This window comes from Stegodyphus dumicola, chromosome 3 (assembly GCF_044657685.1).
Source record: "Stegodyphus dumicola isolate Sdum_Otavi_A_Nest chromosome 3, ASM4465768v1".
NCBI lineage: Eukaryota > Metazoa > Arthropoda > Arachnida > Araneae > Eresidae > Stegodyphus > Stegodyphus dumicola.
In genome coordinates, this window is record NC_140770.1 from 36,429,225 (window position 1) to 36,453,947 (window position 24,723).

General features: G+C 30.4%; 1 protein-coding gene across 1 annotated transcript in view; it reads left to right on the top strand.

Annotated features, from left to right (window-relative positions):
- LOC118197742 (uncharacterized) overlaps positions 1-24,723 on the top strand; it is an 84,261-nt gene that overhangs the window by 55,547 nt on the left and 3,991 nt on the right. Inside the window, exons 12-17 of the mRNA XM_035369283.2 lie at positions 5,355-5,558; positions 7,969-8,105; positions 12,520-12,641; positions 18,022-18,102; positions 18,805-19,006; positions 21,018-21,785. Of these exons, the coding sequence (XP_035225174.2) occupies positions 5,355-5,558; positions 7,969-8,105; positions 12,520-12,641; positions 18,022-18,102; positions 18,805-19,006; positions 21,018-21,785 (1,514 nt within the window). The remainder of the gene's footprint in view (positions 1-5,354; positions 5,559-7,968; positions 8,106-12,519; positions 12,642-18,021; positions 18,103-18,804; positions 19,007-21,017; positions 21,786-24,723) is intronic.

A 24,723-nucleotide genomic window follows, 5' to 3' on the forward strand; every position in this document is an offset into this window, starting at 1 on the left:
ATCTTGTTGATTCACGACAACGCCCGGCCCCACACGGCAAATGTCACTCGTAAAGTTCTTGAATCTTTTAAGTGGGAGTTGTTTCCTCATCCGCCGTACAGTCCCGACCTGGCACCGAGCGACTTCCACCTATTCCCAGCAATGAAGAAGTGGCTGGCTATGCAGCGTTTTGATGACGACGCACAGCTGCAAGAAGAGGTAACAAAGTGGTTGAAGGCGCAGGCGGCCGAATTTTTCGACGAAGGAATTTCCAAGCTCGTACATCGCTACGATAAATGCCTTAATTTGTATGGTGACTATGTAGAAAAGTAGTATTTGAGTGTGGCTTTCATCTGTATGTAATAAAATTTGTTTCCTATACTTTGTTTATTTTTTTATTCCAAAATGTAATCTACTTTCTGGATAGCCCTCGTATATATCGGAAATTCTATTTGACATAATCGAAAGTTCAAGCTTATTTTAATAAAAATGCTCTAAGAGTCTGCAAAAAATAATAAGGCGGATCCAATTCGAAGATTAAAGAACAACGCAATCTGCAACATTAACTGAATTAGATAACTTTAGCTTAGCTTATACCGTCCGTTATACATTAGACGCGCATGCGTAAACGTATTATGCGCATGCATATTCACAGCCGTAAAGGTCTTACACGCACGCATAAATGAACGCATGCGCAGAAAGTTCGTAGCTTTGAGGTCCGGATTATAGATCATTCTGGATTATGGGTGTTCGAATTAACGACTTTTGACTGTACTGACTTTTTTCCGCAATACAGATTTTTAAAAGGGATTCAGGTATGTACCTCGCATAACTCAAAAATGAGTAGCTTCAAAACTTTGAAATTTTGTGTATGAGACTGCTATAACGTGTAGTTGTGCACTTCACTTTTTGATTGTAATTGGCTGCATCAAAAGTACCCACTCTGTTACCTGGCTCGGTGAGCTCAGTTTTTAAAATTTTTATATGTTGGTAAAGTGTACATTTTTTGCTTTAAAATGTGACTGAATTATATTGTTTTTATGTTCCGGTTAAGGTTTTCATGATGACTTTCATTAATCTGCATGCAATAGTTATAGACTTATCAAGAATTTAAATATTGCTTAAGTGCTACTAAGCCTAAGGAAGCCGCCATTTGTTTACATTTTAAACTCTTGTTTTATTTGAAGATGTTTTGAGTTTTTATGTATTTTTGTTTTGCTGCGAAGTGAGAATTGAACTGATTGAATGAGAAATATATCTCTATTGAAATTCGAGAAAATAAGTTTAAATGGAATGTGGCAAAAAATATATGTAATTGAATAGAACGTGTAAGGAAGTCATGTGTGCCCACATGAGATTTTCTACATAGAATGTTGAAACTGTATTTCTCTCATTGTAAATTTAGAAACAGCTGTATAATGTTTATAATATGTTTTATATAGATCATGCATAATACACAACACATTTTTAGATTGGCTGCCATATAAAATAGTTAATATGTTTATTATTTGTTACTTTAAATTTTATAAAATTATTTCAAATAAACCCGACAGGCAGGATCATTAGTACTTGCGAGCCAAATTTGGCCCTCAGCGGTAGTTTGAAGAACCCTTGTTTGCATACTTATTAAATATTTTGTACCTTAATTAAGTAACAGTACAGATGATTAAAATGGTTTGATTATTGAATCACAGATTGTATCATATATTAACATAAAAAAGCATATTGTAAGGATAATTCAGAATGTAACCTCTATTTGGCTGTAAATAAAAAATGCATATAGATACAATGCACTTTTTATTACATCTGAAAAGTACAGCTGCACTCGACAAATCACGATTTTTCAACAAAATTGGAATGTAAATTCAAGTACTTGCCAAGGAATTTCACCATCTTTTAAATCTCTCTGCTTAAAATTTTGCTAGCTGGAATTTCGACCAACATGTCACAACATTTTGAAGATTCTTATTGTCAGCAAAGTATTGGCCTCCGAAGCCAATTCTTTTAACAAAGGAAAATTGGAAGTCTGAACTGTGTGGGGGATGATAAAAATAAATCCCATTTGATTTTCTGCAAAAGGTCTTATGTTCACCGAACAATGTGAGGCGAGCATTGTCAGGGAAAAAAAGAAAAACTGATGTCTGCAAACTGATATTTATTCTCATTTGAAGAGTTTCTTTAAAGTGTTACTGTAAACTTCAAAGGTAATTGTCTTTCTAAGTTCCATGAAGTCAACAAATAAGATTTTCTTAACATTCCAAAAGATGATGACCATAACCTTCCCTGGTGATAAAGTCTGATGGACTTACCTCATTTTGTTTGGAGAACCTGTATGCTGTTGATTATTACTTTGTCTCAGTGTTAAAATACACTACCTAAGTTTCATCACCAGTCACTATTCTGTTCAAAAACTCCTCCCCTTCCTTGTTGCTCCAGAAAAGTCTAAGACAGAGCTCATTCAATTAATTTTGTGCATCTCTGTTAAGAATTTTAAGGACCCACTAAGCACCACTTTCTCTAGCCTAATTTTCAAGTGACTACCTCATATAAAACAGTTTGAGAAATGTTCAGAAATTTTTCAGAAAACTTTCAGAATGTGAATTGTCAGTTCTCATGAACTTTGTTGTCAATATCTTTGATGAGATATCACTCACGGAAGGCCTACCACACCCAGGTTCCAGTTTTTTTTCCCTTGAAAAATCTGATCCATTGATGCTCAATGCTTTCACTCATAATTTTTTTGCAGTACACAATGTGCAATTTATGATGAGTATCTGCTGCTGACAGATTTTTCACTCGAAGAAATATTATCAGTTCATGTATCAGAGCACATTTTGTGACATTATAAGCAACAGCTGCTAAGCAGTACAATCCTATCACTAGCACAACTGGTAACCTACTTCAATCATAGGTTGCATGATGTAACAAAGGTACCTTCCAACAACTACTATTATCATCATCGTGATGGTGATTACTTTCCAAATTACCCTTGTACTCATTACTTAAAGCCATTGCATCTGACTGTCATTAAAGTACTGAAGTGTAGCTTGCAGTTAGACATCAATGGCTTACATTAACTATTAAGTTTAGCATAATGAAGCACCTTATGCTGCTTTCTATATCATATTTTTATTATATCTTTGTAATACTTTTATTTCCTGGGGGTGCTGTATCTAGTCATACTTTCTTTTATTAATATAGTTTCTAGAAATGTTCCATTTCTCCCTGAAAGTTTGTACATTGAGACAGTCTGTAGAAAAGCTTGACAGATTTGAAAGTAGAAAAAGTGTAATAGTTTTTTTTAAAGGCCTTCGTTAGATATTAAGGTTGAGGTTTAGTTGGGTGTCTACTAAATTTTGTCATTTCTTTTGAAAAAATCTAACAATTTTTGTCCTAATTGGCAGGTAAAAGTATGAAAATGTTGTTTAAAATGTTTATTCAAATTGAAACATGTGTATAGTCTGATAAATATGCTAAAAAATTAAATGATCTAATTTGGTTTACTAAATTCAAATTATTTAATGGGTAAATTGTAAATGAAAACAATCTTATTTAGTGTAACTGGAAAATTACTTGTAATTGGAAAATGGTTCGTTATTCTGCAATAAATATCGTTTAACTTTTTTGGACTGGTAGTTAAAAAGGTGCATTTTCCCCCATCTACAGAGTGAGTGAGTATTAACCCATGTTCAAAATTTTTTATAACTTTTTTAATATTTAGTGCATTTTCATGAACGAATAAAATATTTTGTTCCTTAGAAGTATCTTCCCTTTCAATATGGAGTTAATTTTTACACACTCTGTAGTACTGTTTCTCTTTCAAGAGATAACTTCTTATTTACACAAGAATCTTTGAGTTCTCTAAATAAAGGGTGGTCTGGACTGGCTATTTTACATTATTAAAGGTGAAGAGGAAGGGAAAAAAAAAAAAGATGTGTGATGTGGATGCACTCAGCTAATCTTACAAGGCTAAAGGGAAAAATCTCTCACCTACTGTTCTCCCTAATTCTGTTCAAAAACACTTCCCCTTCTTTGTTGTTCCAAAGCAAAGCTCATTTGATTAGTTTTTGTACATCTCTGAAACTCGCTTGAAAGAGCAACCAAATTTTTCCCTATCTGCATGCAGCGTGCTGTTCGTACTATCAAATTTGGCACAATTTATTGTATGTTAATCATTATTATTAATATTTAAAATTTTTACTAAGTTATGTTGTAAAGTTAAACAAGAGAATTTTTTTAAAAAGTTTAAAGCTTTCAGATTTGATATTATACCCAAACATTCTTTCCCCCATTTACACATACACATTTTGAGAACATTTCAGCTAATGACTCGTTGGGCTAAAAGTATTTAAGAACAGCATATCTTTAGAATTTGCGAAAGACAGTCTCTCGCGCTGGGGGGGGGGTAAAAATGTTTTATTCTACACAGTGTTGTCTCTGGTCACTTTGAAATCATTGAGTTTTTTTAATCAAAAATTCATTAAAGCTTTATTAAATAGGAAATAGATAATAAAACGAACTCAAAATTCAGGCTTCCAGGTGCACATATTCGGGTGGAGACCTACGTTATTCAAAATTCGATGGCTCTATGTACTGTTGTTTTTTTTACAATGTGAGAACATACATACATTGATACAGGTTTTTCATGATTTAATTTCTTTAAGTACTTAATACAGAGTGATAATATTTGATGGTAACAATTTGAAAAGTGATTCATCTCTTCTAGTGATTCAATACAAAATGCCGTTTTTAGACTAATAGCCCTTCTGGGCCCCTTTGGCTGCTGGCCTAACATTTGATCCATCTTTACTTAATCTTTATTTAATGCTATTTACTTATTATTTAATATTATTGAATCTTGATTTAATCTTATTGTTAGGTTTCAAAATGTATATGCAACTTTAAAATTGGACTTATTTTTTACTTTTTACTTTTCGTGTTCTCATTCCTATGTAATTCATACCATAATGAGTTTCACGCATTTGCTTTTTCAATTTATTAGAGATTTGGTGGCTAACTATTTTAAAGAGATAAGAAATTAAACTGTTAGAGACATTAAGTATGGCAGTTCACTGTGTCTCGGCTACAAAAAAAGGTAAGAGATGTAGCCACTACACTGAACATAGGCATCTTTCGAAACTACAAATACTATATTTATTATGCTCACCCGGTACGAAAGCATTGAGCTTATCTAGTACTTGTTTCTGGTAATCTTATAGTGAAGCTAAATATGATTTGAAACAGTAATAAATTGTATCATATGAAAATTTAATAATATAATGTGATTTAAATGAATTACTTAACTGACAGTAGAAAAAAATTATAATTCATAATTGAAATTATTTTGATAATTTACATTTATTTTCTCTATATAGACAAGGCATAATCGCTCTAAGCCTCATAATCATTGCTGTAAGGTGTGCCACTCTTGGTTTGGATTATTTGACTTTTTTGCCAAGCATATGGAAACTGATAGTCATAGTTATTCGTGCCAACAGTGTAGATTAGTATTTGTTCAACCTCATTTGAGGCGAAGGCATATTGAAAAAAAACATCCAGAGGTAGCAAATATCTGTGAGGTAAATAAATCTTTTTGAATAAAATTTATTATTTTTGAAAAAATATTATTATTACTTTAATTTAAAATTTTAATTATATAAGGTAACAAAATTGTTTCTTAATATCCAAATCATTTTTTCCTTAAATAGGTCTTAAATTTATAAAGGTAGTCAAAATCAGTCATTAAAGATGCATTACAGGAAATGGAAAGAAATTAATTTCAAAACCACTGTAGCTGTTAGTTTTCAAAATGTGGATAATAATAAGTTAAATATATATTAATTCTAACTATTCCAAACTGTTCTGAGGAAAATATTGTTGTGTGCATATGGGCTCGTAATAGATTGAATGCACGCCGAAATGATGGTAGCTTGATAAATTTATTTTACCATAAGGAACACTCAACAGTTCTGGAACTTTCCATAAAAATACTCATACAACTTTTCATAGTATTATAGAGCACAATCAGTAGTTACACTTCAAACAAAGCTATATAAAGCACATCTGAAATGGCAAAACTCTCATGGAGATGTCTCAATACTCTAAATTTGCACTACACTAAACAACAGCTGAGAAACTCATACTCTCTTTGGTCTTATACAGTTTTCTCCTGGCATCCATGAAATTTCTAGTACCTTCCACTTCTCAAAATTACAGGAAGGTATATGAGGGCTGGATACAGTTACATATAGGGATTAATCAAATTTATTCAGTCACAATACCAGTTACAATTATACATGGCCCGGAACAAAATGTCATCACTTTTGGGGATTTCTTGCTAAATTTGGCTACACAAATTAGTTGTTAACTTAGTGATATCTCACAAATATAGCGAGATAGCCATTTACTCGATGTTAAATAGACCTGCCTCCTGTAATTTATTTTTATGGCAGAGCATCATATCTTTTAAACACTTCCTGCTACATTATACAAAAAATCATACAGTTTTAAACGACTTCACTAAAAGTAATCACATATATGTAAAATTTAGTAATAATATGCTTTACACATGGCTTCTTAAAGGCAAATACTTTTTATTTCTTGACTAAAAGTGAACCAAAAGAAAGATTGGCACCAAACGATTAAAAATTGTCTAAATATTATTTTTTATATACCAAAATCAATATTTAACACCAATTTCTGCAAAAGCAGAATTTTAAGGAGTCTGTTCAAATTGTGTGTTAAAACTTCTTACTGTTTTATTGACATTTGGTACCAAAATGAATAACTGTGAGCAAGCACTTTTTGGAATATGTAGCATGGTTGAGAGTGCTTGCAATAGTATGGGGAAGATTAAAATAATACGCAATGAATTTCTAGATTTAGAATCATTGGAGGATTCTTCAGTCCAGCCTTTCACATTTGCTTTATGGCCAATTTTCAAATTTTGCTTACATGTGCTGTCCCAGAAGAAAAGAAAGAAAATTCAAGATATATTAATATTTAAAGTTTAATTTGAGCAATGCATTGCATAAAAATGACTATATTTCTATAATTTAAAATACGAAAAAAAATCAATTGATATTTTTTAGATATAAAATTAGCAAATCAATAAAAATAATTTGTCTTCCACTTCATGTCATATCCATTACCCTGAGATTATTTTAATCACAATTAGTTTGTAAATCTGCCTATAGTACATAATCAGTGACATAGATTGGGCTCCGTGCCCAATTTTTAAGCAGTTAGAACAAATAAAACTTGTTAAATTTTTCTTATCTTCCAGTGAAAGATTGTGCAGCTTAAAGCACTCATAGGAATTATGTGTTTCCTTATCACACTAGACACAAGAATGGAATTGTTTCTTCTTAGTCTTCTGCATAAATACAGGCTGTTGTAATTGAAACCGACTCAACTTTCTCTGGAGCAGAAAAACTTGTACGTGCCAACTCAGGACGTTCTTCACTTTTGGCTTAAATTTGGAGAAAAGCAGTAAATTTTCTGTGTGTGCGACACGCTTCTAACATTGGCGAGATCGCTCCCATGCCATCTGGGTTTCTTCCGGTAATGAAAGCTGCATGTGGTTTATTCCAAACTGAGTATGGGATGGATTTTAAATGTATTTATTTTTTATTTTATTTTGCATTATCACACCACTTGTTGCTGCTATCAGGGCAAGTTAGGTTTTGAATTGTTTTTTACTTTGTATTTATTCCTTTATATATATATATACACATACATACACATATGTGTTCATATATATAATTTTAGAAGACATGTCTTAAATTATATGTGTTACCATACAATTTATAAAACATTTAGTGTTTAAAGTCTAGATTATGAATATGATCATGTCAATAATAAGCAGTCAATTGTATATCTTTTGTTCACATATCTGCTGATATTTGTGTATGTTCTAAATGTTGAAACTTTATATTGTTGGAGAAAATAAGCATATTAAACAGTCTTTTTTTTAAAATCTTTACATAGATATGTGGGTTAAAGCTTTCAAATTCTGAAGCTGTGCAGAGCCATCATTCTATTCATAACATTTCACATGAATGTCTTAAATGTCATCGACGGTTCATAAGGAAAGAGCTCTTGATTCTACATTCAGAAGTTCATCTGTATGTATATTAATGATTTTTCTTTTTCCCCTTTTTAAAAATGCTTTAAGAGCTTTTCTTCAATAAAGTAGAAAATTGATAAAAAATAAGTAATTTATATCTTATGCAACTGTTAATATTTTACTAAGATAAGATTCAGTAAAGTCTGACTATCCAGCATTCAACTAATTGGAAAGCTCAAGTAGTCAGAATATTTTAGAATTTAAGGAACTCTCCCTTTCTCTGATAAATTGAGCAAATGAAACACCTTGTAATTCCATCATAAAGCACATTTTGGACACTGTCATTGAAAGACATGATTTAGCACCAGTAACAAATAAGTGTGGTGTCACTACTCAGTCATAAGGCCTTTTGCCTTGGTTTTATGTACACCCAATTAATTCTTAATCAGCTGATGTTTTTGACATATGTTATGCATTCTGTTCACTAAATTATTTGAGAGTGGTTGGGGAATTCTGTCCTCTTCGTCTCTCAAGGTGGTTTTGGGTTCTTTTGAAATTTAAGAGGATTACTTCTTTGAGCATTATCTCAGCCTCCCAGGTGTACTGTATGAAATTTATGTTCAGGTAATACACAGCTTTGATATTTGTCCCTTGACTACAGTGATCAGTTTTTTGGACTTTCTGATGGTGATAACGAGTCTTCTCTCTGTCTCCAAACTAACTGGTGACCAAATTTACTGTTAACAGTAAAGCAGTATTCATCATCAGCATAATCTTACCCAATAATGGTGTACTCGTAGCAGAATGTTTGCAGTAGGTTTCTGTGCATGTAAGTCAGCATTGTTTAATCACCACCAAATATGCAAATGCTAGTAGCAAATATGCAAATGCTAGTAGCGATTAGCAAGACCTATTGTTGTCTGGCCAGGAGTAAAATTTCTGTTTCTTGTCATCATGAATAAAGAGACAAGACTAATTGCTCTTGTTTAATGCTTTAATTAGTTACACCTTGATATGTCTAACAAGAACATTAAACTATGAATAAATAATTTACAGATTGTCATTCATGGTTTTAAAAAATTTTTATTGCTTATTTTTAAGATTATTTTAAATATAAGATTTTTTTTTTGGGTTACAATAGTTTTTTTTACTTCCAGAATAGTATAATTTTTTCCTACTATTAAAAAATTGCTTTGTAAATAAAAAACACATTTTTAGATCTAAGATGCATAAGCACTAGAGTTTACTATTTTATGTCCTAATTATTTTGTAAAAGTTGTTAATTTATAAGTATATGTGTACATACGTAAATACACACACACACACATACATATTCTTGTTACTTATGACCACTGTTATATTTATGGAATGTCATTTCTGTTGTTGCTTGTTCTATTACCTGAAGTCTACATAGTCATTATTTCATATGCATTACAAAATTTAGTTTTTCTAGAATGTTAGATATTTTCAGCCTAATGTTAATTAATCTGTCATTGAAAGTAATACTTTCTCCCTTGTTTTCAGACTCAGTATCTAGATTTTCATTAACTGAGGTTTAAAACATTTAAAATAATATCATCACCAGCCAGTTATTTAATAGGAGCCTCATCTTTGAAAGCCATATCTAATCTAAAATATTTCCTTAAATTCTGGCAAATCTGAAGTTTCATTTTTGGCAAATAAAAGCATTCTGCTGCTTGTGCTTTTGCATGAGATAACTTAAAAATCTGAAAAATCTGCAAAGTGCTAAAGAATGTCAGTGATGACATACAAGATATTAAGAAACTGATAAATTAAAAATTTCAAGTATAGCAGACATGAAACTTAAAAGTGAAAAAAACAAAACACATATTTATGTTGCTAATGTATGGAACTGTAGTGATGCATTTCAGACTCAAAGCAAAAATAATGTGAATACAAGAGGCAAATGTAATGCAGAGAAAAGGGTAAATGATAGAAATTTTTTGAATAGTGAGGGAACTCTTATAAAAATGCTTCCAAACGTTTGACGTAAACAAAATGAAATTATTTTGAAAATAATTGTTGTGCTCTTAAATTAAAGCATAAATAAATAAACCAATATATTTTCAAATATCACATTGGTAAAAATTTGCATAAAATTAATTCCTAAGCTATTTTGTCACTACTTCCTCTTTTTTGCAGTTTCCTGTTTTGCATGCTAGGAAATCTTAACAAATACCGCTTTTAATCCCTGAGTGGCATGGCCAGTTTACCTAGTCAGGAGATTTTCCATCACTTAGTATATATTAGCTTAATAATTTAAAATATTTCCCTTTTTGCTTTCTTTAATGATGTAAATATCATCTTATTGAGTGGAAGTTTATGAAAAGAGAGACTAAAATAAGTATTCTATAAATTTAGTTAATAAATGCTGTTTAAAAACAGGTGTTTATGAATAGACCCAAAAAGCTGTGCCACCCAGAAGGGCCTATTTAATTTGGAAAAACCAATTATGGTATTAAAGTTTGACCAAAGTATCTGAAGAAGAGGGAACAAATAAATTGTTTACATATAATTACCATAATCAGTCTTAAAAGTGAATAAAAATTTTTCAAAATTAATCTTAAAAGTGAGTGGAATGTACATCCAAAAATTGAGATTTATCTAAAATGAAATATTTGTAGATTAGTAATTGAATCTGCATGTAATAATAACAACAATAATAAAAAAACCATTATTGTGTATGTAGAAATGTTAATTCAGTTCATTAATAAAATAAATTTGTTTTAATAACTAAATTATGTAATTAATGTAGTATATTTTTTGTTAAAAAATCATTGTTGCTGGTGAATTTGCCACCATTTTGTTTGTTTACATCCTAAAAGATCGCAGATTGTAGCTATTCATAGGTTAGAAATTTGTAGATTATGAAAGTTCTATTGTCTATAATTTTGCATCTCTCCCCCCCCCCCTAATTTTATATTTGTTCATTACTGATCCATAACATAGCAAGATGATTAGTAAACTTTTGGTAATTAACTTAAGTATCTCAGCTTTACACAAATAAATCTCTAATAATCATGTGCGCCATAATTTTGTTTTTTCGTGCACATTTTTTGTAGAACACTTAGCGAGCTTGTAGTGAATCATTGAACTTCTATTTCTTCAGCATTAGTAATATGTATCGCAGAAATTTTCAGGCTGAATTTTTGCTTTTCTAAAGCTATTTATTTATGACATAAGTAAGTTAGAGGTCTTGAAAAGGAGTACATTGATTGAACTTGATTAAACTTTTCACTTCCTTTGAAGTTATTCAGTAAAACAGTACAAACACTGAATTAGTTGTAAAACTGTTTCACCATAATTATTAAGAACGATGATGTATTATTATGTAGATGAAAAATGAAAACAGTCACAGATTTCAGTTAAAGAAAATTTATAACATAGCATAAACTGGATCTAAAAATTTGTAACAGATTTTTCCCAAATTGTTTTTGTTTCTTTTTCTATGTTATTAAGACAAGAATTATGTTTTAAATTTAATGTAAATAATATATGTAACCCCCCCAAAACTGTATTACTTTCTACCCACATTTTGAGATTGGACTTGGTCAGAGGGATTTTACTCTTCTCCTTCTAACTTTTGAAGTTTGACTTGCTGCTGTTGGCACTTAACAAAAAGACTGCGCAATGACTGTGGATTCACTATGGCATAAAGAACTGTAATCCACCTAATCTGTTATCTTATATTATTAGTAATTGTGTAGAGACATTAGGATTTTTTGGAAGCAAGAGACTTGAAAAATGAGCAATGCCCTCAACAGAAATCGAACCACGGACGTCTCAAAATATGTGCCAAGTGTGCAAACCACTACACCATGAAGGCGGGACAAATACCTTATACATATACTTCCCCTTTTAAAGGGCGACTGGGACCCAATCACCAAATCCTGGTGGTGGAGAATCGTCATCCACCATCTTTTTTAGTTCAGATGCCACTGTAAAGACATTAGGTATTTTTGAAAGCAGGAGAGATGAAAAATGAGCAATGCCCTTGCCGGGACTCGAACCACGGACTTCTTGAATACACGTTGAATGTGCTAACCACTACACCACAAAGGCATGCTAAGAAGGCTTGAGAAATACCTTATAATTGTTTTATATTATATTTCTAAAACGAGTATTTTTAAGTTACTTCTCAAATCATTATATGGGAGTAAATTCTCTCTCATGTCAGTGTCGCAGCTACGGTGGGGAACATCTGTCCCCAGGCAAAGCATACAGGGTACCAAATTGATTTTTAGAATGAAAATTTATTTGAAATTGATTTTTAGAATGACTGAAAATTTAGGATGAATTGTTTTTCATTCTTAGAAAAAAAAGGCAGTATGAGATTTTCAGCTATCCTTAGGTGATGAAAACCTTTGTATATTACGCATATTAATTTGCAATAATACCTATTTGCTGTCTTACATATCACAGTTCTTAATTTACATAATTATTGGTTTCAGTCCACCAACTCCTTGCCCCTGGGAAGGATGCTACAGGAAATTGACGACGAAAATTGGTCTGTTTAATCACTTACGAATGCACAGGGGTGAAACAGATTTCACATGCATCATTTGTAAAAAAGGTATGGTTAATTTCATTCTATATTTTGCCTTTGTTAGAGGTTATTTATGTCAATTATTTTATTTTATCGCAATAAAATAAAAAAATGTAGTTATTTTTATCTAAAAAAACTATGATAAGCTTTCACATATTTTATTAAAAAATAGTGAAATATGTTGTTATTCTATAAAATCAATTTTTTCTCCTTTATTTAAAATCAACCCCCACATTAATTACTCAGTTAATACTTCTGAAAGATATCTCTTTTATACTTTATGAGAAATGTTGAAGTATTTTATCAGAAAGTAATGTGATAGTAACAGTGTCTTCTGATAAAATTTATAACTCACTTTAGTTTCTTTCTTTCTTTCCCCCCTTTTTTTATTTTGAAATTGATGAAATCAATTTTAGGAAATTAAGAAAAAAAAATCTACCATTGTTTCTTACGAAACATGTATTTTATTGCTGTTACTGCTAGTAGTTTTCATATGAAATTGTTTTATTCCTCTGAACATTTTTTAAAGACTAAATAAGTTATTTCTAACTGATTAACTGAATCAGAAATAAAAGTATTGTTTCCATTATGTATTAATTATGTTAAATCTTAAATTTTTGTTAAGATTTTGGCCAAGGCTAAAAATCTTACATATATCCCTTCTAATTAAGTTCCCTGAAAGTGATAGCAATTTTTTTTTTTTTTTTTAATTTGATTAACTGGTAGTTCATTGAGGTTACTTTAATGTAAAAAAGATTTAGGTCACTAGGATAATTTGTTTCAAGAGATATTTTTGTACTGGCCTAATATTATTTCTTCTTAATAACCTTTAAGATAAGTAAAAATAATGGGAAGGATAATTTTATTGTAAATTACCTGTAAGAAAAAAAACATTTAATGTATAAAAAATTAAGAAGGATTTTATTTGATCATCCTGCAGTTTGCTTACCCAGATTATTTAGCCACGTTAAAGTATAAGCCAGGAAAGCACATACAGCCTTTGCTCATCTGTAAATCTAACTCATAACTTTTTGTCGAAGAGGAAAAACTTGCTTATTTCATATGGGCAAGCAGTATGATTTTCCTTGGTAAGCTGCCATGCTTCAGTTCAGAAAAATTTGTGGCCCAGTTCTTAGCATGGTTGCTAATCTGAAATTGCCAGCTTTTGTTTCTGTAAAATAAATTATTTTTAATGCTTTTGCCAATGCTCTTATCAAATTCTTTCTTTCTTTCTTAATAACTAAAAACTTATGTGTAAGACAGTTTGCAGATAAATTCTTTCTACTGGGTAATAGTATTGCTTATTAAGACACCATAATGCTGTTTTTACAAATCATAAAATAAAATATCAGTTCAAAGGCTAGCATTCCTCTGCCATTCTGAGTCATGATATATTACAGGCCATAAAAAGTACCAGCTATCAAATACCAGCTGTTTTACAGAATAAAATATCTTAATCCCATAGGTTAGGTAAAATGAATTTACCATATGTACTTGTGTTTGTAATTTTCCTGTTAGCATTTTACCACAAGATTTTGAAATTTTTTAACTATTCATGCAACAGAGTTGCCAACATTCCCGATTTTTCGCCATACTTTTGCCAATCTGATTTACAACATATTTCTTCTGACTTTCTCTTAGTCTTAAAATTTCCTACTGTCTATGTGTAACGTTGCTTAATACTTTGCTTGCATCCAAAAAAGTGATTTTTGGTGCTTGAATGTGCTTGGTTTTTCTGTAGACTACATATAAAAAAAAATAAAGTTGTTTCATCAGTGAGATATTATGGCACATTTCTGCTTTGTGTGTGAGAGCACATGTGTCTGTAAACTTTATGTTTCAGTTCTCTAGTGAGCATCAAGCACCACTGGGGGTCTGGCGTATATTAGCCAATGAGCAAAAGCATGATTATGGTTGTTATTTTGTTCGTCTGGATGCTGAGCACTGTGATTTTTACGTGTTTCGAGAAATAGTTTAAGGAATTGCAATTTTTTTGTCTTAGTTATGTCTACAAAAAAGGTAAAATACTTATGTGCATTTAAAAAATTGTATACAAATCACTTTTCTTCTGTTATTTCGTGAAGGAAGTGTAACAAATTTTTTGGAACAAAAGAAATGTAGTTTGTACATGGGTGTTATTTTTACATACATTATCTATCATGGCTTCAAAGAGAAAAAGATTAACATTAAAATAAGTTTTATCATTCTTAGTTCTTATGAGGACTGGGAGGCAAAAGAAGTGTAGTTTTGTACTTGTGTGCTATATTTAGATACAGTATTTAGCATGGTTTCAAAGATAAAAGATTAAATGAAAATGAAGTCATGTGCTAAAGGGTAGAAGAGAAATAAAAATATGGATTACTAATTAAAATAAACATTCCAGTATTGTAAAATTTAGAAAAAGTGAAGCATGTGAAATTGATACAGTAGAGTTCAAATGGTCGTGTTCTTTAAGAGCAAATAGTATTCCTGTAAGTTGTTTGTTAATGCAAGGAAAGGCAAAAGAAATTCCGGAAAGTCTGGGATTACAGAACTTCAAAGCATGAAATGGTTGGTTAGATAAATTTAAACAAAGACATAAAGTTACTTTTAACTAATATCACAATAAACTTACTTTACATTTTTACTACTTTAACCTTCCAGCACACGCGCGTCATATTTTTTACAACATCCATTATTTTACCGTTTTTGGCACAAAAAATGACAGAAATGAGTGAATATTAATAATAAATTTGTTAAGAAATAAAATATTAGTATTATTATTGCAAAATACAAATGATATCGCATTCAAATATAAGTAAATTGTTTTTAATTTCTTATGTTAGTGAGATGGAAATGCAATGATGTATTTCATTATAGAATATTTTTAATTTATCATTTAATAATTATATTTTAAAATCAAAGTTAATTTTAATATTCATCAAATGCAAGTATAGACAAATAAAAATGGAATACACCTTGGTAGGTACACCTGGTACCTGGTAGAAATACACCTGGTAGAAATCACTATTTTTCTCCCACCCAAAGGTTTCCTTGTGTTCCTTTTCTTCATCAGATAATTCTTGAAGAATGAGAGCAAAATCAGCTGGTTGCACATATTTTTTTGCCATGAAAACTGATAAAAAATTTACAGAGCCAAATGTATTCAGATTAAAATAATGCATGGCAATTAATAACACAAAATTAGAAAATATTTGAGAAAAAAAATTTTTCCGAATTTTCACTACGGACATGTGCGTGTCATAACTTTTACGGAAAAGCTGCTATGCGAAAAATGTGCATAAAAACTGAATTTGTTGTAAATTTTGCGCATACGTGTGTGCTGGAAGGTTAAGTCACGGATAATGCTTTAGAATGGTTAATTGCTTGTGATGAAACGATGTCTAGAAAAAATAAGAAGATACTGCTATTTCTTGAATTTTCCAACCCACACACCAAATGTAAAAGTGAAATTAGTGTTTTTCTCACTAAATGCAATATCATTATTACAGCCTTTGGACCAAGGTATAATTAGTAACTTTAAGGTTTGCTACAGAAAATTGTACTTACAGCATGTTCTTTGCCGAGCTGCTTACAGAAACAGCAGTCAGCTTGCCAAATGTGTCAGTGCATTGAACACCATTCAATGGATAACAAAGGATATTAAATCTATATCACAAAATTGTGTTCAGCACTGTTTTAAAAATGCAGGTTTTGAAATTTTCGAGGGCCCTCAATACAAGAGCTAAGAATACTACTAAAGATAATGAACTTTTGTACTTCTCAAAATCAGGGGTAGTGCTCAAATGCAAGAATATTTAGAAATTGATGAAAATGTTTGTACTGAAGACACCAATGATAACATAAAATTTTTTATTTCCTCTGTAGTTAAAGATATGAGCTTTAACAAAAATAGCTTGGAAAGCAATAAGGAAGACAAAGAAGAGTCAAACTAAATGTGTGTGATAAAAAAGTGTATAAAGACCTTAAAATACACCTCCCAATTAAAAATATTCATATAACTGTTGGTAAAAATGAAGAATTAAGGTCATCAATAACTTTAATATCCACATTGAAACACATGCTTGCAATGCATAACTTTCAATAACTTGGAATTCAGATAAATATGTGTGACTATGTTACTTAATTATTTATCATTTATTTAAAGCTTGATACAACCTGAATTTATAATTACATTTTTTAGTATGCCCCTTCTGAAGAAGGGACACCTCTATTTAAGGGACATAATGTCTGGTCTGGTGGGTGTCCCTTATTCTAAGGTACTACTATAAAACTGCAGTTTGTAATAATTGATAAAATACAGTCAAAAGTCGTTAATTCGGACACCCATAATCCGGACCTCAAAGCTAAAAACTTTCTGCACATGCGCCGCGTTGATACATGCGCATAGGCGTTTACACATGGGCATAAGACCTCTTACGACTGCGCATTTGCGTGTGCGCAAGCGCAGAATACGTTTTCGCGTGCGCGTTTTATATATAACGAACGGTGTAAGCTAAAATTATCTAATTATCTATTTCAGTTAATGTTAATGATTGCGTTGTTCCTTAATTTTCGAATTGGATCCGGCTTATTATTTTTTGCAGACTGTAAGAGCAATACTATAAAAGTAAACTTGAACTTTCGATTATGTCAAATAGAATTTCCGAATCTGGAGCTCCCGAAGGATCGTACAAAACGAAAGTATGTTTCGATGTCCATCAAACAAAAAGTGGAATTGCTGCAAAAAATGGATAAAGACATGAAGAATGTGACAGAGAGGTTAGTGAAAACGAAAAAATTTCGATTGACAAGTTAGTCGGTATTCTCGGCACAGCAATTAACGGGACTTGAACAGCGGAACTTTGTAACTGAACAAAAAATTATGTCTGTTTATAGAATTAAAGAGAAAGTATTATCACATAAAACGAAGGAACTTAAACAACTTACATTGAAAGAAATGTTTAATAAAGTAAACAAATAAATATGAAGCTTTTTTTTTTTTTTTTTTTTTTTTTGTAAATTTTGATACCTATTATTTCATAAATTACAGTTTCATATTTTTAATTTTAGAATTTCTGCATGCCACCTTACGCGATTTAAACTGTTGATCTATAATCTGGAAAAATCGATAATCCGGAATCGCCGAAGTCTCAATGAGTCCGGATTAACGACTTTTGACTGTAATATTAATTTAACATCAGTATTGTGTAATTTCAGCAGAAAATCATTTTTTTTTTTCAAAATTTAAAGAAATTGTAAAGTATTAATCAGTAACTTTAGTATTTGTAACTGGAGGTAGAGTTTCATATTTTAAGAATGGTGTATGTAAAAAATTCTTTGGTCTTTTTTCTTTTCTTTGAACCTCTCTTCCTCTCTCTCTCTCTCTCTCTTTTTTTGATTCATTACATTTTTTGTATTGTTTCAGGTTTCTTAAAGAAGGCAGCATTAGTCAATCACATGAAGATTCATTGTGATAGATCTGCTTTAAAGACAAATTCTTATCAAGGTATATTTTCATTATTTTACAAATTCCATTTTTCTTTAATGTATGTATCATACCTGTTTATTCTTTGGTATTTTGTTTTTGGGGCGGAAATATAGAGATCCATTTCTTTCTTATTCCAAATAAAGTTTTACTTGTGTATTTTATGCAGAATTGTTAATACATAGGATCAAGAATTAATGAGTATCTATTCAGGACTTCAAGTCCTTACTCGAGAATTGCATAGTTCTTATGCAGGGCTACTACTGAGGTGTATTTTAAAATTATAGATATATTTTGCAGGCTGCATTCTGCCACAGCTGGTCCTCAAAAACAATATAACTCCTTAAAAAATATTTATGAAAAAGGTAATCAGTGAAATAAGATGTTAAAATTTATATGTTGTTTACTAAGTAAATAGATTTATTTATTTATTTATTGGTAAGGCTGAAAGAGAAGCATAAAAGCAAATTTGTTAACTGAAAAGATAAAAAGAATTAGCTAAATTTCAGCCATAAATTGTTTTTGATTGCAAATAAAATGGGTTCATGCATTTCAACAATTTTTGCAATTTGCAAACAGTTTTCATTTAGAAAATGCTTATCAATTTTAAAACAATATGTGTCTAACAGGCTTTTTAGGTAAATATGTGCTTTAAAACGTCTTTCTCTCTTAAGTAATCATACCTACATTGTAATTATTTTTATCTGTATCTCTAATTAATAGGTCGAAAGTGTGGTCTTTATGGAATGGACAGAGGTGTTCATTTAAATATGAATCAACAAGTTGCAGGAATACAGTTTCAGCAAGCTGAAGATTTTATTGATTCAAATCCACCAATGATGAATCAATATCAATGTTGTGGTTGCAATTATCTTTTTGAATCAGAGGCTCATTTTCAAGTTCATATATGTACTGGGCATGCAAAGTAAGCAAACATTTTTTGTTCAGGTATTTATTGTTAGAAGTGCTATTTTAAGATTTGAAGGACTGTACTTATGACCAGGATCTGGTTTTTGTCTAAGCTGACAAGGCCCATGCCTAAAGCCCCAAGCCATCCTATGATGGCTTGTTATTCTATTTTCCTGTTATAGAAACAAAGAAGGTGGGTATTGGGGGTCTCTGGAAGAATGCAGCATTTAAGGTCCCAGAAGTTCCTAATCAGACTCTGTATTAGCCGTAAGATAATCATACAAGGTTTAATAATTAGTAAAAAGTCGGGCTTCATTTGTAGTCAAGTAGAACTTCAATTATCTAGACTCCAGTTATATGGCTCATCTTGTTCCTATTCATGAGCTAGATAAAACTAAGTTATTAATTAATTTGTTTGCATGTTTTAATTTTATTGACTTAAATAATGTACAAAATAATAGAGTGCATATAGTTTAAAAAAATCTGTTAAATAGAGATAAATGTGCATGATATATAAATCAGCGTATAATGTTTTATAAATGTGTAATGTGTGAATGTTTATGGGTAAGCAGTTAAGCACTGCATATAAACCTACTGTTCTTTCTTAACTTTGAGCTCGAGTTAATTATTAATTAATCTTCTAATTAGCTCGAGCTATTTCAAAATCTATTCTCAACAAAAGTTTGTGCTTAATGATGAGTCTTTCAACAGGTTTTTCTTGTCAGATTAGAACAAGTCTGAACAGGAGCAAGTTCATTAAAATAATTTTCTATTTCAGAATGTTCAGTAGCTACTATGTCAGGAATTAGTTTGGGATGTGGGATGAATGTTCACAATAATTTTTTACCTCTAAAAGGTAGTCTTTAGCAAAAATCCATTATTGCCGGCTCTCCAAGTTTTTCATCACATCTCCTGGTAGATCACCTATCTCCTGGTTATTAATTTTTAATGTTTTACTCAGGAACATTTTCCCAACAATAAATGAAATTTATTGAGTTAATGAAACCTAAATTAGGAAAATTCCTTTACCCTTATGATTTTTCTGTGTAGTTTTTCCTATTAAATTTTATTTCATCTGAATTATATATATATACTTTTGTTTATTACATTTAATTGGTCTTAGGTTTTTCTTAATAAATGCCATTTGATATGAGATTTTTTAATCTACTATTAGCATTTGCAGATTTTTATATGTTAATTCAAGCAATGTTTAATCAATTAATTTTTTTTTACTTCAGTATAGGGTACATTACTAAGTTTATTACTTACACAAATTACAATTACAAAATAATTGTTAATTATTACACAAATACTATGTATGTTAATTGTTAAATTTATTTTCATTGTATTTAAAGTACCTTCATAGATAAATCCTTTCCTTCCTTGCTAAGGATTTTCTCAGTATAAATCAGAGTTGCCACGCTACCGGGAAAACCGGAGAAAGTCAGGGAATTCGAAAATTGATATACACATTACCAGCCCATTTCTGTTGGTCGCAATGAGTGGAGTGTATTTCAGGTAAATTAAATTGCCAAGCAGTATTGGAAGCCCGCTATCAGAGCATCCTTTAATATTTTACGTAGTTGTGATAAATGGTCACTAAGTGAAAAGAATAATATTGAAAAAAAATTATAAATATAACCTTTGAATAATAAATATTAATTCTTCTATTGATATATCTTTTCTAATCTTCTAAACAGTGGGGGCAGCAAAAGTAACAATGGGACAAAGATATGTAAGCAAATATAATGCTAATGTTTTATTTTTTTAGGGGTAAAACTTCTAAGCTGTCTTGAAATACATTAGGATTTAAAAGTTTAAATGCATTGATTTTTTTTATTATTGTTTTATTAGATTTTAGTTAATTACTGATTTCTATCACCCTATGTATATATATGCTCTTCTTGAAGAGAAATAAATAAGTTATTTTAAATATCAGTGATTTGTGAAATTGATTAATTAATTTTTAATTTTTAGGATGTATGTGCATTATAGTAATATTTATACTGTAATTTTTCTTTCGTTAGCCAAGGACAAGTGGTTCTTCCCACAAATCAGACTGTGTCAGGGCCAGTACTTGGAGTTAACGAGAGAGATGCTGTGTCTGTAAATATTTCAGAATTTCACAGTTCAAGAAGGTCATCTGTTCTCCCAGAAGAAACTGCTGCAGTTTTTGATCAGAATATGAATTTTAATTCCATGATGAGTATTCATCAGTTAATTGGAGATGTGGAACAATTATCATCTCAGGAAATTGAAGGAGGTGACTTGTTTTGTGCAGAGCAAGGGGATGAATCAATTTTGATTCAGGAAGAATGCAAAGAAAATTTTACAATGCAAGAAACATCAGGTTGTTTGCTTGATCATGCAAAAGGTCAACAGTTTTCTGAACAATATATATTTGATGTTGGTGGTAACAATCAACAAGCTCTTCCACATCCTGCAGGAAATCTTCCAGTAGAAAATCAGTCCATTTTATATCTTCAAAATGATCACATTCAATCAGATGCAACTGAAGAATGTTGGGATCATATATCATTTAGAAGACAAAAAAATGATACGAATAATGAAAATAAGCACAATGAAAATGAAACTTTGCTGAAACCAGAAATGGAATTTGAAGATTCAAAAGAAAATTATTCTCCAAACACACAAACTGTTCAGCAAATTCAACAAGTTGAAAAATCCAGTGATTCGCACCTACCAGGAGGGACCTTAACATTTTGTGCTGGTTGCTGGGATACTTTTGAATCACAGGATTGTTTCGATGCTCATAAATGTACTAGGCAATCATAGTAAGTAAAATTTTTAATTTAAATATGGTCTTGATCAACAAGGCTTAGGTTTAAAATTCCTTATTTTAGTGGGCTCAAAATTATTTTATGATCCTTTATAATCGCATTTTTCACATATAAAGCAAGAAAAATAGATAATTGGGTGGACTGAAAGAATACTATGCCATCTAGGGTACCGAAATTTCTTAATCGGGTTCTTCCTATAGTCATAAAATAATCATAAAAGTATTTATATTTACTTCTATGATTATTTTGATACTTAATATTTGATAAGGTTAAATCCAATTATTTAATTATGGCAAAGACACACAAGGCTATCTTGCCTAAAAGGATGGATGCCTTCTTAGATAACCTTATAAAGGAAACTGGTTCATTCATATTCATGTTACGCATGAGAAAAATGACAAAAAACCCAAACATGCCCTTTCATTTGGCTGATATAATTACTGATATTCAGTGGTCTTAACCATTCTGCCATGGTGGTATTATTAGTTTGTAAAAATTCAATATTTGTTTCAAGTGAACTAAAATTGTAATTTTCCATATTCCAATTATTGATTCACTTTATTTTTATTTCTCAGCAACATGAAACTAAACTCATTGTTAATTTACTTACATGTTTTAAATGTTTTTATTAGTTATAAAATAAAAGAGTACATATTCAACATAAAAACTGATAAATTAATTTAGATCAGATATAGTCAATCTATGATACACTGAACCCTATAGAAAATTTTTACAAAATTGCTTATTTGATTTATAAATATATGTAAACACATAATTAATCTACCATTGAGAACTAAGATGCACATTCATTATACTTGTTGAATGAAACGATAAGGACCAATAAGTTCTAAGATGCATCACCGATTTCTCAATCAATTTACAGCTAACTAAAAATGGCAATGCCTCCCTTTAGGGAATGAGCCCTCATGTCTTTTGTTGCAACAAAAATAAATCAAAACTAAGGTATCTCTAATTCTTACATTTTTCATTTCATCATCATTTTCAACATTGCTGCAATTTTTATTGTTCTCTGGGTCTCTTCTGTAAGTGATTTCTTCAATTCAAAACTTGAAAAATTACTTCTCTGTTTTCTGCATTTCAAAACATCCTCCTTTTATTCTTTGATATGAATTAATTGGCTATTAATTTTTCTTCATTTTAAATACATGTAAACCACTTTTTTTTTTTTTTTTTTTTTTTTTTTTTTTACTGACATGCAAAATAGGAAGACAATTATATGACCCATTATGCTAATAAAAGCTGCTGATGAAATTCATAATTGTTATTAATTTTTGTTTGCCCTTTCTTATGTTACTAAATTATCCCAATGATTTCTTTAGCTGGCTGGTCGACAGAGGTCTCAATTAATAGATTCTCCTGTATTTATTTCTTCATATTTATGAACTGTAAATATTCAGACTTAATTTTAAACTCAGAAATTATCAGTTGCAAAATGTTTTCCTGGAAAGTATAATTAAAAAAATTGCAAATAATATTATGATTTGATAGGAAAACTAAATTTTTAATTAAAAATTTTGGACATTTCAATTGCTTTGTAGTAGAGTAGTAGGTGAAGAAATGACAATCATTTGCAGTAGTAAAGAAAATGAAAAGTGTCTGTGATACTTTTTTATTTTATTTATCATGGATATATGTTTATTGCTGATATGATTATTAGGAAATTTATTGCACTGTATTCTCATTACATAAGGCTTCTCAGCACTATTTTGAAAGACACTTAAGTAGGCATACTGAATTGTGCTTGTATGCAGCATATTACTTCTAAAAAATTTCTCATTTCTGTGCTGACCAGTGTTCATAAGGGCTGTTAATTTCATTTTGGCATTTTGCATTGATTCACTATAAATGTCTGTATCACTTTTCAAACTGTTGCCACCAAATATTATCACCCTGTGTTATATTTAAAGAAATTAAATAATGCAGAATCTGCATAAATGTATGTATGTTTTTCACATTGGGATAAAACAATGATACCTAGAGCCATCAAATTTTGAATAACATAATCCTCCTCAGAATATGGCCATCTGGAAGCACAAATTTAGAATTTGTTTAGTATCGATTTCATATTTTGTAACATTTTAATGAATTTTTTATTAAGAAACTCTATGATTTCAAACAATGGCAACACTGTATGGGGGGATTTTTTTTCATCTCCAACACACGAGGAGAGTGTGTATCAGAAATTCTAAAGATATGCTCATTTTAAAATTATTTTGCGATATTGCTGTTGAAATGAATTTTATGGTTTTAAGTGTGAAGAACATGATATTTAATAAATAAAGGTAACACAAAAAACGTTAAAAAAAAAAACTTTTAGACATGTAAAATCTTTTGTAAATTTTTTAAAAAATCTGAAAGAAAGATTTTTTGTTAGTATACTCGTTTTTCCTTTCTTTCTTTCTTTTTTTTTTCTGATTTGTATTAGATATTATCTCTTCTGCTGAATTTTTCGTAGACAAGATGCTTTCTCATTTTTCTAAACATCCATCTTTTTCCTATATTTGCAGGGCACTTCATTTTATGAACTTTTAAAATCGCTTTTCAAGACTAAATATGTAATAATAATTCTATAAAATACTTTTGTTTTCAACTAGATATAACATGAATTAAATACATTTTTATTTAAATCAATCAGATTAAGTAAAAAAAAAAAACATTTTAAAGCATCTATTGCTTTTAAATAGTTTAGTTAATTAATAACAGCTAGATTAAATGGGAAAGAATAGTATCTTATGTTTTTCCGAATGGCTACAGACTCAAATGAAAAGAGAAACATGACATTAGCAATAGACCATGCAAAATCATATCAAGACTAATAGCCCATTTGCACTAATGATTCCCTTTCCCTCCCCCCTTCTTCAGTTCCAAATTTCAGTATAATTAGAAACAATTTTCAGTTAAACGTTCTTTT